Here is a 17,854-nt window from a genome sequence, read left to right as displayed (position 1 = left end):
ACAAAGGCCCGGGTGTGCTGCAGAGCTCTGCGGCAGCTGCAGCCCTGCCTGGGGAGGCTCAGGCCTTAGAAAAGGGTCAGACGGCAGCTCTGCACCCTGGCACAGGCTGAGGAATGACTTCTGGAGCCGCGGGAGTCCAGTGAGTCGCAGATGCAGCTCCAAGGCAGGAGCAGAAGCACAGGCGGCTCTCCCCCTGCTTCGTTTCAGTAGCTTTCACATACACACACACACCCCCCCCAAACTGGATTTCTTTTGCCCCTGCGGAAAGCAGAGATCAAGATGTCCCTTATTGTGGTCTGTGCTGTAACAATGACTGCTCTTATGGGCCTGGTTACATCAAAAATACCATAGAGCAGCCCAGCCAATTCACAGAAAGTGTCCCTGCACTTCTGTATAAGTTGTCTTAGAAAATGAAATTTAGAAAAGCAGTATTTGTCCATCAGTGTTCACATATTACCTGAGTACTGTAAGATACCAGAGCACCTGCAGAAGAGACCAGCCCCTCTCTCTGGCCTGACTTGTGCTGATTGTGAATGAAGGTGATGTACCAGAAGGGATGAAGATGATGGAACAGGAATGCAGCCCTCACTCCCATGCTTTGGAGTCCCGTACCTTTTCAAGGTGGGGTGGCAAACCAAACTGTTCCTTCCCTCCACCCCTACCCATGGTGTGGTCAAGGTTCAAGGCAACACACAGCTGGGTCACCAGCCTGCTTAGCACTGCCAGCCTGAGGGTGGACACAGCACCCTTACATCGTGCCCTTGCTCCTGGTACAGACAGAGAAAATCATTCAGTTCAGTACAGGATCCCCGCACGGAGATTTCCCTATCTCAGTAGAGGGAATATACACCTAGATTTAACTAGTCAGCAGGGAGATGCTGAGACAAAGGCATGTGCTTCCTTCTGTACAGCACCACTAAGGCAGCTCTCAGTTGTGTGGAAACATTGGTTTGCCCTTCAGTTCCCAACACAGAACCTTTTCATGAAGACAGAAACCTACATCTTTCTTTTTATTTCTGATGGTTTGTCCAGAAGTGATCCAGCATCATTCCAAACCCAGCATCAGGCAAAAAGCCTCCCTTTTCAGCACCTCCATCACGAGAACCTGCTGCCTTGCTTTTAGCATGGAGAAGATTGCACAGGAGCTGATCTATACTCCCAGATAGCTTTTCTTGCAAGGGCATGTCTATGAGCTTGTACTGCAGGACAGTTTTTCATTTCCCATCTTAAAATGTTGCCTGTCAGTTAGGAATAAGCATATGTTATGATTGAGAATAATGAATTGGTGATTTCATCAGCTAATTTTTCAGCCCATAAACATCTGTGCCATGATTTAAGAAGAATAATCACATAGAAAGTTAACATTTTTTTCTAGAAATGGGTCATTTTAGTGCAATGATTTTGTTGTATGAAAAGTGAGCTAAGAATTATCTAGATGAAAACACAGCTGTTCTCTTTGGAATTAAGAACAGTTGTTCCTAGTTTTGCTATATTAGAGTTCATAAGTTTATCACAAATAAAAATTTTGAGCCTAAACTCTTTCTGGCTGTCCATGCAATGCTGTATCAGCAGAATAACTGGCAGAATAAAAACTGCATCTATCATTTGACCCAAATGGGATATTACTTCCAATTTTTTGAGCAAATTGAAACTAGAACTTGCCCCTGCTCTGATGTTTCCTGCTGCAGGGGTGAACCTACCCCCATTATGCCTAGTAGCCTTCCCTTACATGCAGTACATCCCAAAGGAGCTATGTGTGTGCAACATGACCATCAACATCAGCAGGAATCTAAATGTTGAAAACATCATCTGCAATGTTAACTGCACTTGTTAATAAACTTGCTACATAAACTAATTTGGGCATTGACTATACATATTTGAAAGCATTTTTCCTACAAAATATCATTTCCATGCTCAAGCCCAGACACGGTACAATGACAACCAGTTGAGCTGTAGTTCAGTGCAGTGATTCTGAAAAGCTCTAACTGTGCATGTTCCTATGCCACATGCATAGGAACCTTGTAAAGCCTTGTACATTGTGGGAATGGGTAATTGCAATGTACAGCTGTCACAACTGCTGAACATCCTTCATGATGATTATGATTCATTCAAGAAGGAGATATCATGAGAACTGCATCCCAATAACTTTCCAGTGGTGTCCATGGTCCTTAAATGACTGTTTCTCTGACTGGAGATATAACTTACCTCATTAACATATGATATGTTTAAAAGTTTAAAAAAAACCCAAGCCTGCTAATTAGCTCTGTTAAGCTGCCTGACAGCAGTTTCAAGTGTCAGAAGTATGGCAGTTACATAGAGCTACAATACCTGTGGGCCTAGGAGTCCATGCATGTGAAATATACAGTCTCCTACCAAGGTCCCCAAGCCCTGATCCAGTATTTGTCCATTTGTACACAATCTGGAAAGCTATTTTTTATTGTATTGAAACAAAGGAGCACAGAACTAGGGTCAAGGTAGCAGCAGACCAGGTGCCCTCCATTCTTGTTGACTTGAGTAAAAGTGTGATAAGTTAGCAAGGCCTTTGCATGCCCAGAGTCATAGTAGATGTTCTTACCTCAGCTGAACTTACCATGGAAGCCTGGGAGGTGTATGTACAAGTGAGCACGATGCCAGACATAGGAAGCTGGCTTTCACTCTCTCCCAGTCTTCCTTCCGCCTCGGCACAGAACACTGTCTGTGTCAGGTGAGCTATCACTTGGTGATTTACAAACCTTAGGCAGCCATGGTGATGCAGCATAGACTGACAGACAGACAACTTCTGACGCTAAGGTCACGCATTCCCCTTTATTGAACTGTACTAGTTATTGCAATCAGATTAAGTCACATTTATAAAGCAGACCATCCAGTTGCACTGAAACCGATTATATTCATTACATAGTTTTAATCACTGTCCGGTGAACTGGCAAATCCAATCAAAGCATTAGTCCTTAATTAAAAAATTAAAAAGAAATATTCAGACGATAGCCAAGCAATCACATCACAATGCACAGTTACCTAAAATTGCAATTAAAAAGCAGTTAACAAAAAAGAAAAAAATCACACCTAATCTTTAACTATCAATATAGTACAAGAAGCAACAAAGGGCAACAGCATCAAAGCAGATTTATCTAACACTATAAATTCAGTCAGAAGCAGAAGCTCTAAAGTACACTAGCTGAAGCAGGACAATAAAAAATACTGAGCATGGAATACTTTTAATCTCTTCCATTAATATTCATTTCCAGCTGCTTATAATAGCAGCGCCTCATGGCCAAATCATTAGAGTTTTACATCTGGGTTGCAAATGACACTTTGATTGGATGTAATGTTCAAATGGTCCTCCCCACTGTGCCACCGTCAAGTCTTCTGCAGAGAGGTGTCCTGTAGTGCCAGTGGCTCACTGTGCGTGCTGGCTCAATGTGTGGTTCTGGAAAGACGAAAAAAGGAGACATGCATGAGAGGCAGAATAATAGAAAGCATGCCCATACCCTCCCACTCAGCACCATTTATGCCAAGCTCGACATAAAAGCTTCTCAATTATTACAAAACAAAATGCAATAAAGAAAAAGTACTCATAAGTAACAGCTGCCAATATGACACATTTGCTTTGTTCTGACAGATCTGTTAATGCTGACGCGAACTTAGAAAATAAATGCTACAAGGCAAGTGCAGCCATGAGAGTTTCTTTCGCACCGCCTCCCCCCCTTACCCCCCCCCCCCCCCCCCCCCCCGTATCTCCCGTTTTTTTGGTATATGTGAAGAAAGTGGTAACACTTCATGGGCAAAAACTGCCTTTAGGGATTCCCTTAACTGTAACAATTAAAAAGAAAAAAAAAAAAATCTGGATCAAGGGAGGAGCCCTTGCCATATTTTACTTTTTTATTCTCACTAGTATCGAGTGCAAGTACTGGCAACAAGAGACACCAAATTGTGACACAGACTTCTGAGTCCAAGGAATACTTTGGCAATAACAGCTGAACTTCCAGTTCAGGCACCATAGTACTATTCCCAGCAGACGAAAAGCTGGACATGTAACCCAGAAGTTAAATGTCTTTAAAGAATAGATTTGCTCTACATATTTCTTTCAGCAGTTTAGAGTGGGTTTTGCTCCCTTCTTTCCTTTTGGTAGATTTGTAACAGCCACATGTCATCATAGGATCTTGCATCTGAGGATGCTGACCTGCTTTGCCATGTTGTGCAGGAGCCAATAAATCAGGAAGCCAACCTTGGAAGTGTATTTTTAGAGCAGTACCAATTCACCTACATTTTGTGTGCTGACTGAAACCCCAGTCCTACAACTTAGCTTTATTTGTATGATTATTCAACTATTTGAGCAACTGGAGATGTGCTTCATGGTGAGCTTTTCTTGAGCTGGATCCCCAGCATCCCCAAATGCAAAAACTCATTTGCATTACTTCAAGCCTAGGCAATTTTACTAGTCTCCATCTGCCTAATAGCAGAGCCAGGCAAGTCTGCCAGCTTGAAGAATAAGTTTTTAAACACAATATGAATTTTGAATCTAATTATTTATTTACAACGACTCAGCTTTAAAATATAGATATTTTAACTTTTCATAAATCACCCGGTCCTTCTACACTATCCACAGTTACATCTTGATGATGATCCTCCTCTTTATCCAGAGGTGACATCTCCCTGATGAAAACCATCTGTGGAAAGAGCTAATGGGTGGCCCACAGTGCGTGGGGCCAGGCAGCCGTGACCCCATTTGCAGAAGGAGCGTTTCTGGACTATGCACTCCCGAAAAGTGACCACCAGGTGTCAGAAGTGCTGCTGAGTTTCTAAATCACCGCAAAAGTGACCTGGGATATTGTGGCGGGTGGGCTGCGAGGAACAGGCAGGCTTTACCGTGCCATAAGGTTAGAGACGGCAGTGGCACCGTAGCTGCCACACGCACAGAAGGAGCCCGTGTGAAATTAAATGCAATCAGCTGTTGAAACCACAAAATAACTGTATCTTGTTTAGCATAACAGTAGCCCTCTGAGCACACCCCAGTCAGTGATGCTAAGTATTCCAGAATCAAAGAACAGAAGTACTGTGCAAAGATGTGGAAAGCTTATCAGGAGATATAGCATTATACTCAGATAATGTCAAGTGAATTGACAGCTGAAACTACTTTGCTTTTAGACAATTTTAACATCATCAAACATGTAATCCAATGGCTCTTTACTTTGCTATACATGGAAATCTTCTCCGCCTTAAGAAGAAATGACCTTTGTAGTGCTGGATATTATTTTCAAGTCAAATAATGACTTTATGAAAGAGGATGAATGGAGCCCTATGAATGCAATGGCAGCACTAATAAGAAGCTTGTCCACTAAACCTAAAGGATGAAAATGTGAAAGAATACACAGGCCACCCTGTGCTCAGACACACTCCTTGGCATTTTAACAAGGGCCATTTCTTATGCACTTAATTACAGTTCTATTTTTAGGACATCCTACATGCAATAAAAAAAGTGAAAGGTTTACCATCGTCAAATTGAGAGCAGGGCTATTCGTGGCAGACAAATCCATACTTATTTAGGCAGTATCATTTAAAAGATAATGCACAATCAGCACTGGATGCATGACACATGGTCTACAGTCAGAGAACATGATTTCAAACTTGTGTGGCTGCTGTATTGATTATACCAGGCAGGTCAATAAAGGAATGGTATGTGGCTCTAAATCTGATAATGAATCTTTCATTGCGAGCCCGCTCTCCTCAAACACAGGTTAATAATATGTTCTGAACACTCCTAATACAATGAATATACTGGGTTTGTAAGCAGAACTTATGCAAAGAAATGAACAGATAATACTCAAATCCTGCAGTCATTTATAGCTGGGTCAAGTAGAAGCTGAGAAACTAGACAGGCCATAGGGCTATCAGTTAAAGAAAGTAAAATACACAGTTTTCATATGCATCTGGATTCTGTCTTAATACCTTGGGACTGTACCATTTATTCCCTTTGCGTGCATTACTGGCAATCAATATGCATGCTAGTCCTCAGACCAAGCAGTTAATAAATAGAGCCACATTGTACACAGGACCTCATGAACATACCTGTAATGCCTACAGACACAAGAGTCTGTGTGCACTGAATCCTCCCCCTGCTTCAGAGAGCAGATCCTGCATAAGCCACATGCACAGGTGCATGAGTCCTGCACGCCCTGGTGCTGGTGAACACCCGACCAACATGGTCGTGTGCAGATACTGCACAGCCAGCACTGGTGTGTACTCAGAAGATCCACAAGAGCCTGTCCATATCCTCTGCAACCAATATAGATTTCTCACCTATTAAAATGTACTTCAGATAACACAAACATGCTTTCCAAGAAAAGTCTGACAACCCGTCTCATATTACTAACAACCATCATGTCTTATCTTCTCGCTTCTACTCCCTCTGCCCTGTGTGCAGCTTATTGGAATTGTGCTTTGCAGATGTCAGAAAGTGCCCAAGATGTTCAGTGTTTCTGTCTCTCCTCTCACACATGTGCTTTGCATATCTGACCCATGCTTTACTGGATAACTTTCTTAGGCACCTATGTGGGTGCCACAGATAAAGAAAATTGCCCTGACTTTCAGAGCAATAGGAAAAAAAAATATATATCCTGGCATTGGGAATGCCCTGTGCCCTAGCAGAAACAGCTTTCACCTCAGCACTATACTGGGCTGTTCCAGGCAGCAGAGTGAAACCATAAAGGCCAGAAGGGAGCGAGTGTTTTGAAACATGGGATACCACAGGAATGCTTCTACCTAAGCAGCCTGGGGAAACTTCACCCACCTTTCCACCAGAACTGCAGACTGGCAGGAAACATCTCGTGTGTGACTTTTCATGTCTAGAAGTTATAGTTAAAGCAAATAATCTTAATGGTGATTTCCAAAGGAAAATAAAGAACCCACAAAAATGAAGCCTCTCCAGGCATGCTTGTGTGTGTGTAAGCATGCCTACCTGCTCACAAGGCCATCCATACTCGTGTGCATTTGGGGCTGGCAGGAGGTAGGACATAATTTGGAAGCTGAGCAGTAAAAATGGTTCTTCACAGCTCCTGCTCAGCCCCCTGGTTCACGCATGGCTCACAGCTGATACCCCACTGAATACATCATTCTGAGACATTACTGCAGCTGGAAAACTCTACAGCAGCACTAAGTCACCTGTCAAGATCAGGTAAGTCGCAGCTTATTTATAGGACAAGGTTGGAAAATTTCTTCTTTTCTTAATAATCATTAGAAACAGATAGCAATTCTGTTAACCATGTCAGTGGGAAAAATGCAACTGCCCCGAGCCTTGGGGCTGGCACAGTGTTTAAGTGGAATTTTCTACTGCCTGCACAATGCCCAGATGAACGATTTGTGGAAGTGTCTGTGACCAAGGAACTGGGTGACAGGTTTTAGGAAATAAAAAGATTTCGAAGAATGGCTGATTATTGTCTGTAGATGCTGATTGCTCTCCAGAGCCTCCCTGGGGATACCCCCTGCCTGCCCTCTGGATGCAGATCAAGCCATTTGTGCAGGACATCTACAGTGAATATTTCTCTCTTTTTCTACATCCATTATTGTGCAAACACTGGCATGACAATCTCCATTTTCAGAGCACTGTGTCAAGAAGGAAAACATCAGGCTTGAAAGATGATCACTTGCAGCAGTTCAAAAAATTCTTACGAGCTATATAAAGATCTAGAGAAAATACACACACACAAAAGCAGCACATGATGGAGCAAAGCTCCAAGCCAGGCAGTCAAGCTGGGAGTCTCCCACATTGCAGCGGTGTTCACTGCCAGCAAGTCACAGGTGTACTACACAGGAGCAGGTGAAAAGAGTAAAATGCAACCGCGAGGGGTGTGATAATGGTTTGGGGCCATAATACATCCAGTCTATAGTGCCATTGTGCATCTGTTATGTATTCAGATATGTTGTACCAGCCATTTAGAGGTATCCTGTCTGTGCCTGTGAGCATATACACCTAAAAGACCCTCTGTTATACAGATGTTAAGAAATGGCACAACAAGGCTGGTGATGCCCTCCACCTTCAAGTGAAATTCATAAGCCTTCCACAGTGTTACATAGAGACTGGGACTCTGATGAAAGGCTATAACGCCTCTTTCTCCCCTTCCAAATCCCATTAAAATAAACAGAAACCAATACTCAAATAATTTCATAGAATTTATGGAGATAATAGATTCACGCAACAAACAGCCAACATGAAACTTAACTGATGATGAGCCCTTGGGTGACCTATTAATCCCTGTATTTCTCCCACAATTCAGGGGTCCTCCAGACCCAGGCAAGAGCCCAGGCAGTTTCTCTCCCTGCCTCTCCCCACCTCCCTGTGCAGGCTTCCCCCACCCCTACAGGCACTGTCCGTCTCCAAGCCCAGGGATCAGGGTCTTGGCTTGAGACTCGTGGCAGTGCCTCACTCCTCCCCATTCTCTCTTCTTTCCCCCTTACAGGTGGTGCTGGGAGGCACAAGAAAAGATCCCTCCATTGGCTGTCAACACATGCAGCTCGCCAGACAAACATTAACCCTCAGATTCAGGCGCTGACTTGAAGCCAAGGTTCAAGTCTCACATTTGAGCATGTATATAAAAAAACACAATCCAAAACATCCAAAACAGAAGTTACAGTGTCTAAATATTTATGAAATACCATCTGCAGCATTCTTTTTTCAAAGGATGGTTTGCATCTTTTGAATTCAAACTGGTCCAAAAATCTCTCAGCCACTATTCCTCATGATACATCCATAAGCACACACACGTTTGTGCACAGGTACTGTTTCCCTCTAACAGCAACGTGTAAAGATAAAAATCTTTACGCCTTGACTTTATAAAGGGATTACTTTAGGCAGAGGACACAAGATGACCCTTGCTTTAGCCATTGGAATTACGCTCTCTACAGAAAGCTGTGAGCCTTAAATTGGTGCTGCTCTAATCCTAAACTGGAGAGGCATTCAAGGGATGCCATGACCCAGAAGAGGAAGAGCAAAAAATCTAAAACCAAAACAAAACAAAAACCCCACAAAAAGGCAGCACACTGAAGTGGGGTGAGAGGAAGAAGTTAGAAAGCAGAAAATGAAAGAAAAAGGTTATCTCTTGCTTTATGGGATAAACCTATTTATTTTTAATTTCTGGTTGCTACTTTCCCTTTGCTACCAGACTCTAAAGAAAAATCACCTCTGCACCCCCTTGCAGTTTGTATGCGCTTATTTTTAGAACTGTTTGACAATTATCCAAGGGTCTAAGATTAACAGATGGCCTGTCTTAAAGCCTCATATGTTCACTAGTTTGCACTTCTGACAAACAGTAAATGTACTCAAGAGTGTGCCATAAACAGGGCTGAATGAATACTCAGAACACAGTTTAGTTAATACACTTCATTAAAACTGATAGTGGTAACCAATGTTTCCCATAAAACCAGGTGTTAATTACCCTTCCAGTTGTTTCAGGTAACTCTTACCCAGTGACATTTATATGTTTAGATCATATTTTTCCAGGAAATACTGCATTACATCTTTCCTTTCCCCTGGTATTTCACCCACTACATAAAATGCTTGTAACAAGTGAACTCCAAGTTATCATGGTACTCAATAAAAAAAAATTGTCAGTCAAGACAGGTTCACGTCCCTTTTTTATTTGAAGAATCCCTTGAAACGGAGGAAGAGGCAAACGAAAGATGGCACATCCTTTGTGAAAGGAAACGGCTGCCTGTGTTACTGCTTCCTTCATCTCTGAGCATCTGATAACTTGCCATGTGTCAGTCAGTCCCCGTGTCAGCATACTCTCAGAATGCAGGTAGGAAGCTGTCCTTTACAAGTTATTGAACCAAGAAAAAAATACAGATCACTTTTGGTGTCTAAGAAAATACGCCTGGAGGTCTGTGCCAGCTGAAAAGCAAAGCTACCTGCTTTCAATGAAAATGTTTGCACCTCAGTTACTCCGATGCTTTAATACTTCATCACTCTGGAGCCAAATGCACCCTTCACTGGTAGTGGGACACAGAAACACTTGTCTGTGTCAGCACAGGGCTGGTCCTGGCACCCTGGGTTTTCTGCACCCTCTGAGGATATTGAGCAGCCCCCCTCAGTGTGTGCTCACCTGGGGACACCCTGAGACCTTCTTCAATAGGAAGATTCAGTGCTTGTAAAATATTTACAGGGAAGAAAAGCCACTCCACATGTGACCACCAAATGCTGTCTGCTTTCAATTTTATTTTTTAATAAATCTTACTCTGTGGCTGGCCTGTTTCTGTACTGAAAGGCAAGTGCCCAGGCATTGGTCTATAAAGCCCTGCAGACTCAGAAGCACCCGCTGCCCTGCTGCCTGCCTTTGTTCTGCACCCCCAGGGGCTGCAGGCTCTGCTCCCATGCTGCATTGGCCCAGCTATGTACTTACACAGTTTTACCTCTGTACTTACACTGTCCCTGTTAATTTAAACATATTTTTGATTCTGATAGGCATTTCTGTGTTATTTTGGGTTTAGAAAATTACCTCTTCATACCGTTATTTTTCACAGCACCAGCCTTTTCTCACACTATTTAAAGCTTTTTAAGATGATTTATTAATTTAATTCCTCTTCTAATTCAGGCTTTTTCGTCCTAATCAGACTTTGACAACTTGCCTAACATGGTTTCCCCTTTCTATTTGAGACTAATAATTCTGTATCATCCATCCTCTAGACCTGCCATCTCTTTTTATTCTCTAAAAACTAAGAATAAACCAAGTGAACTCCAAATGCAAGCCTAAGCCTGGCAGAGCCTCTCATATTCCATTAAAGCCCTCACCAAAACGTCTATGTGCTTCTTCTAAAATCACTGGGAAAAATGCTGAAGCACAAAAGCAAACTGAAGCCTTTGGGAAAATCTCCTTACCACAGCACTTTGGAAAAAAACCCCACAGGAGAATACATTATGAAGAGATAACTGTAGTCTTCTGTTAGAGAAACTAGCCATAAACACACCATGATTCACTGAGGCACCCAATGAAACCAGGGAGCTAATAATACCTGTCCTGAGAGGCTGCATGCTCCTGAGAATTTCACTCAGAAATGCAAATTTACCAGCATCCTTGTGACTAGTAGTCTACAGTATGGCATGTGTGAGATCAAAATAAGCTGAGGGAAGAACCTTACACTTCTGAAATGCAAAGGGAAAGGGACAGATTTTGTTACTGTTGTCAGAAGTGCGTAAAACCAGAATATTTTTAGAATTCCTCTGTTCCTCCCTCAGCCCCACTGCTTCTCCCTGACTGGATCCCAGAGCTGTTGCTAATCCCAAGAGCAGAACAGGGCTTGCAGGATCCCAGCAGGGATGGGAAAGCACTTGGTGCTTTCACCTTGGCTTGGTCAGCCCACGGTTTCCTGAGGAGCTGGTCCTGCAGGTGCAGTCCTACTCAGGGAATCAGTGACATTTCAAAATCATTTGCAGGAGGAAAGCTATTTTCCAGAAATCCTTCTTATATATTCCTCTCAAAAACATGATTTGTTAGTTTATTTGAACCCTATCTGAAGCATATCTCATTAATCCCTCCTTGATATAAGGAAAATCACATTGTAGAAACCAGTTAACTATTTATTTCTGTAAGGGTTGGCATCATCATTATGGGACCCTTTGTGACTCTTTTGCAAACATTAGATGATTTCCTGATGGGGTCTTTATTGTAGGATCATGACAGCATCATCTCACACTTTTTCTCAAATAAAAAAGAGAAAAAGGAAATGCTTTACATAGCACCTTCAGAGGTCACCAGTCAAAATGCACAGACAAAAGCTTTATTGAGTGATCATTTCCATGGGAATATAACCCAAAAACCCCAGGAAGTTCAAAGCTGAACCTAAAACTTTGGCTCCTTAACTTGCTCTGCTGTTCTGCAGTATGGCAAGGGCCATATTGAACGCCATCAGATTTTTTTTGTAGCTTTTTTTTTCTGCATAAGTTAGGTATTCCTGGTGTTAAGGACCAGGTATGAAACAGTTTCAGCCTTAACTGTGAATTTTAGCACAAATATTAACAGGGGCACATCTTGCATTCTTCACTTCGGCAGCCTCCTCCACTGAATGATGTGAGTTGCAGCTGATCCACATTCCTCAGAACAAATAAGCAGGTGTGGACAGGCAGAGTTCACACAAGCAGGGCCTATCCACAGCCTTCTAATGGCAATTCTTTTAAAACGTGGCAACTGAAGTAAAATTCCCTCTAATTGAATACTGATCTGACAAGTCTCATTGCCTGGTGGTGTGGATACGTTTTTCACAGATGCACCCACATACTGCTTGAGCTGACAAAATGGCTGGTCAGCGACCTGTTGCCTTGGATGTAATTGCTGCTATTGCTGTTTTTTGATTTCGAAGGGGCATAAAAATCCTCAAATGCATGTCTCTGCTATAATATAGCCAGGCTGCAGTTTGAGAAGTACTTTACATGCTGCTCCATTATTGTACATGCCACCAGCAGAGCAGAAATCTGCAGACAGAATTGTGCTCTGCCCACTGCCTTGAGGAATTAACCCCAGAGGAGCTAGTAGTGTGAAAGAGCCAAGCACAAGCTGTTCCCTGAAGCAAAAGAGGGGCCAAAATACCACCACCAAGAGCCATCTCCTCTAAGACATCACAAGACAAAACAGCGAGGCAATAGTATTGCAGTATGTGTGTGAAACAACTGTAACTGGTAAAAAATGGGATTTTCCAGCCAGTGATACCCTATTACAACAGCCTCACCTGTGTCAGTATACAGCAAGATGCTATATTTTAAACAATCATGATCTCACACAAAGAATAAGAGCATGTGTCAGCCTCAAAGGAGGACGAGTTTTTCAGAAGTATGCTCTAAACCTCCTCTCTCCTCCTTTTGGAGACACAGTAATGTAATGCACTGATGACAGATATGCTACACACAGTCAAACCTCAATGCCCATGGCAATTTATTTGGGTTTAACTGCAATAGAAACAAATGAGGAGGCTCGCTGGTCAGGCAGGAGCTCTGCCCCAGGCTGGCATGGTGTGGGCAGTGACTTGGCCATTTCTGCATGGTACAAAGCCAAGCAATTTGGTTTGAGTGGGTGCTCTGCACAGAGGCCACCCTGGGGTGTCCACACTGCCTGCCCAGGACATGGCACAGAAGAAATGTGAGGTACACCGCACCAATCATCTCAAGCACTGCTGAGCTGATGAGCTCAGGACTGCTGCTGCTGCCAAATCTGGGCCGGCTCCTGTGCACCTGGGGTGATGGAGCCTTGCTGAACCCAAGCTGACCTTATACAAAGCCATGAGATGTCTCTACGCGGATTCCATCAGCACATACAGTCTTATCTTTATCGTCTAGATCTTTCTAACAGAGCCCCATCACCTCATTAAAGATACACAGTTTAGTGTCTTGTAAGTTTATTCTATTAACATGAAATGTGAAGAAACAAGAAAGCATTAGCAATGCATCCATTAGCAGTTACTGTACAGGTCATGTCACCGCATATGCCCAGCCCATGCATCAAACATTTCACCCCATTTTCATTTAACATAAGCAGAACCCACAGAACAGGTACAGTCTGGAAACAAGCTATTTTACTCTTTTTCTTTCCCCTCTGGTCAAAGGGAGATATAAAGCTACTCTCAAAATATGGTGCTAGAGTATGAAGTATACAAACATTAGTACACTGTTGAATATACTTATCTGAAAGCAACTTCAGAAAGAGCAGCAAGGCTGTTTCAGGGCTGGTTTTGGGTCCCTGAAAGTAGGCTGGGTTGAAAATACTGACAACCTTCCCAACAAAAGAACACAGAGGTGCGTGCAATGACAGCTCTATACACAATCCCAGTCCAGAAAGACAAGTTACCAACTGACTTTCTAACTATTACTTCTCCTATTGTTCTTATCAGGCACCACTTTTTCCAAAGTATTCATTACGCTTGCTGTATGTATATATCTCTCAGAGCAATGAGAACAGGTAAGGCAGGAGTTTCTGGAATGCTCTTTAAAATCACCCTGGGAAAACTGGCCCGCGGGATCAAACCACAGGGCAGGACCCCTATCCTCAGTTCACTCCAGCAGCCAAGCATGGATCCACCGTTTCTGCTGCTTTTCACTGGCTGAGGAGATAAACCTTAGGATTATGCACTAAATCCCTTACTCAGCAAATCAGAGATACACCTAATGCCTTCTAAATTTCTTCATGAAACTATTTTTCAGTTTCTTTATAATGGTAAAAGTTATTGGGGCTCCACCAGCACCACAGCAGTAGGCAACAGCAGTACAGTATCACTTGAGTATTTCCTGTCTGGAATTTAGGCTTCATTCTGAAATACAACACAATTGCACGCAACATTTGTATGACTGAGGAAACACAAGACGCTTGCCGCACATTTATTATCTTCCTGGGGAAATGATATAGAGGACAAAAGAGACTACACTTACTCCCTCCCCAGCTGCTTTTACAATCTAATAATTTATTTCTCCCGGACATAAATTTCAGATTTAAACGAAATCCCCGAAACCTAAAGATGCCACGTGGTATAGGCTTGGGCTGTATTTCTTTCTATTTTGAAGATGGAGTGCTTAATGCATTGCTCTGTTAACCAGTAGCCTTAAATTTCAAGGGAGGGGGGAAGAGACAAGCAATTAGACTGTGGCAGACCCTATATGCAAATTCAGATGACTGTGATTACTAACTTCATACACGGAGTTAAAAATATCTGGTTATTGAAAATGGTTTTGTCATTCCGTGGGGGTTTATCTAGGTATAGGCTGAGATATTTATTTTTTCTGCAACAGCTGTATGGGTGGTTTCTTTTACAACATTTTCCTTACACAGTAGCTATATATCATTCATACTTCTGAAAGCAGGCTCTTTCAATGATGTAAGAAATCTCTGCAATCAGAAACAACCATATCTTCTTTCAGAAAAATAAAACAAATAAAATACATCTCCAAACATCTTTAGTCAGCAGCTAAGATAGCAGTGCTCTTAAGGCAAATGTAAAAATCCAGGGTATAATTTCACGTTAACTGTTACAAATATATCCATCTGTTCACAGACTAACTAGTGACTGAAACTGATGAATCCACTGCAATGTAATTTTCAAGCCCACTAGTGCCTGTTCTCTTCTAGTAATAAAGTAAATGCTTTTCAATAACTGTGCTACTTTTGAATGCCAATTTCCATTTAAGAAGGTTTGGGTTCTCTCTAAAAAAAATATATATATATAATAATAATAGCAATAATAATGATAATAAAAAAAATAATTAAAATAGCAAATGCCTTTTCTTTCCAAAGGTCAAACTAAGCTTTTAAAGAACAAGCAACATTTCAGCAAGGCAGAGAGGACAAAACTCCAATCAGACAAATGGACTGTGTAATGATTGAGAACCATGGCTGCCTCAGGTTTCCTGAATGGGCTGTACTATAGAATATGGCACAAACAGTCTGATGTTGAAGCTTATCTCTCTTTTACTGCAGACAAGAATATATATAAATAATGAATGTGGCTGGGGATCTGTGCTTGTACTATTGCTGGTTCTGCAAGATGAAGGAGCAGAAACATACACTGCTCCATGTTTTTGTTATTAGTGAATCCTTGTTTTCCAGCAATAAACACAGAATATTTTATCTGAAATAGCTTCTGCAGCACATGCAACATAAGTTTCAGCTTTCTGAAAGTGCCAGCAAATTGCAGAAAGATAAGTTACAAAGACGTACCTGATTTGCTGTGATGAATTGTGTGCATGCCTCAGTGATCAAAACGGCAGCTGAGACCTATTATATTTAATGATCTAGACATTTCTTGTGAAAACACTCAGGCATATACTGTTATGTCTGGACAAGCATCCCCATTTTGCTCTAGCAGCAAGCAACTGAAGAGACTGAACTTTTAAAAGGATGCTGTACATTACCTTTGATGAGCTTTTTAAACAGAGGCTGATCAAGCTCCACTATTTTCTTTAAATAATGCTTATGTTCTTCCTTTTCGAGTGCAGCATCCGTTTTCCTTTTAAAAATGAAGTCAGTTCCTTTGGATGCTAGCGACACTCACAGGAAGAATCAGAGCTAGTCTGTGCTCAGACCCCAAACTACTTTCCACAGCAGCTACTACAGCAGAACAAAATGAAAGGGGCTGTATTAGAGAGCTCTTCCCACCAGCAAGAAAAAAAACTGTAGCAAGACTTTTTGAAGAGAAAACTACAGTTGTTTTTATTATTATTATTATTTTACTTTAGTTGCCTACATATTACGTAAATGTTCTGTTTCTAATTTAAGGACAATGTCCTGCTTAGAAAGACATGCGCTACCAAGCCCAGCACACCCAAGCAGTGGTACCCGGTTCTGCTGTCCCTGTGCAGCCAGCTGTGCTGACGGCCATGCTCACAAACCTACCACTTACAGCCCCTTTGCTCTGTGGCTCTACATGGGAAATGGGGCTTCATACCACCTTCCTCTGGAGACAGGAATTTCAAATAGTGAACATATGAATGACTTCTGAACAAAAGCTTTGAGACTTCCAGGGCTTTACAACTGACTCCTCCAAAAATTTCCTGAAAGGATCTGGGTATATTGTTCAACCTCTGCCTTTCCAAATTTGTAAAGTAGGAAAAAACAACCTCAGTAAAAGTGCTGGTGAGCTTAATTCATTCATAGCTGTAAAAACCACAGAGATCTGCAGAGAGCAGCCACACAATATTCTTCCTACCACACATTCAAGAGCTCATATTATACCTCCCTGGTCAGTTTGAACCTCTTTTTACCATTCATTGTTCAGCAAAACACCAACATGTGGCGTTTGACTCCAGAAATAAGGATTTCAAAGTGTTATTTCACTCACCTGAGGAGTTGCTAAATACTATCACAGTGGTAATTTGTGATAGTGTAGTAAGGAATAAAGAAAAGGTATTTAACTGTTGACATAACAAAATTAATTTTCCATCCCTAAACTTTTTCTCATTTCTTCTGTGAGCTCTGATGCAATGTTACTGACTGGCGCTGCTGAAATGCCAACTTGCATTTCTCATCCTTAATTTCTCTCTAAATGTCATTAGTAATTGTTATTGCCAGACCAGAGAGTGCAATCTGGTCTTTTTGAAAGAAAATCCATTTCTCATTTCTTCTCCTGCGCTTCCTCCTTTTGGTCAAGGATGGATGTTTAACACAGACCATGCACTCTGCTTCCAAGAAGATGGGAATTCATTAATGAATTGGGAAGTAAAACATTCCTGCTTTATTTATTTACATATACTATGCCTGGATCTTTATGAATACCAAATCGTACATTCAGACTGTTTTTAAAGCACGTCTTTCAAGAGCACTAGCTCTTGTTAATTGAATAAAGCTAACAAGTAGGAGAAGGAAACACCCTATAATCTGCACATACAAACTTCTCCCTGGATGCTTGCATAAATTATTCTTTTTGCTGGGCAACAATATTGTTAAAGATAAAAGCATATTATATGTTTTTTTCTTTCTTTCTGTCACATGGAAAAAAAAAAAACCTCTTTAGAGAGATGCATAAACTGGTCTAACTTTGGTCTGGATTAACGTGTTACCCTCATTTACCTGTGCAAGTAAAAATGGTTTCCATTACCACTGAGAAGGCAGGTGAGCTTAGACATCTGTGTGCATGGGAAAACCTGCAAGTGTAAAAGGCTGGCTCCTTGCATAGCATTATATATTTCACCCATGATTTCTGCACTTATGTGCAGCTCCTGCAAAATTTGGTCTCCAGTACTCAGTGGCACTTTGAGTCAGTTTTAGGAGGGACTCCATGATGTGACACATCTTTAGCTCAGCTCCCCGTAATCAGCACGCCTTACATTTGTGTGTCTGCATTGTTTTGTCATGTATACAAAGTAATTAGTTCAAAACTAGGCTGCATTTCC

General features: G+C 41.9%; 1 protein-coding gene across 8 annotated transcripts in view; it reads right to left on the bottom strand.

The window, feature by feature from the left end:
• Positions 1-2,262: 2,262 nt before the first annotated feature.
• The window catches only part of ZNF423 (zinc finger protein 423), a 235,109-nt gene continuing 219,517 nt past the window's right edge, over positions 2,263-17,854 (bottom strand). For 2 of the 8 annotated variants that reach the window (XM_061469081.1, XM_061469084.1), the window contains exon 8: positions 2,441-3,427. In XM_061469081.1, the coding sequence (XP_061325065.1) occupies positions 3,398-3,427 (30 nt within the window). In that variant the 3' untranslated portion in view covers positions 2,441-3,397. Of the gene's footprint in view, positions 3,428-17,854 lie in introns of all 8 variants that reach the window. The other 6 variants (XM_061469079.1, XM_061469080.1, XM_061469085.1 and 3 more) reach the window with 5 other exon arrangements.

Source organism: Pezoporus flaviventris, unplaced genomic scaffold (assembly GCF_033815535.1).
Source record: "Pezoporus flaviventris isolate CSIRO_AGI_PZ_B2104156 unplaced genomic scaffold, CSIRO_AGI_Pfla_v1 ptg000054l, whole genome shotgun sequence".
Classification (NCBI taxonomy): domain Eukaryota; kingdom Metazoa; phylum Chordata; class Aves; order Psittaciformes; family Psittacidae; genus Pezoporus; species Pezoporus flaviventris.
Note: the sequence above shows the minus strand (reverse complement) of the source record. Positions and strands in the feature narration are given on the sequence as shown.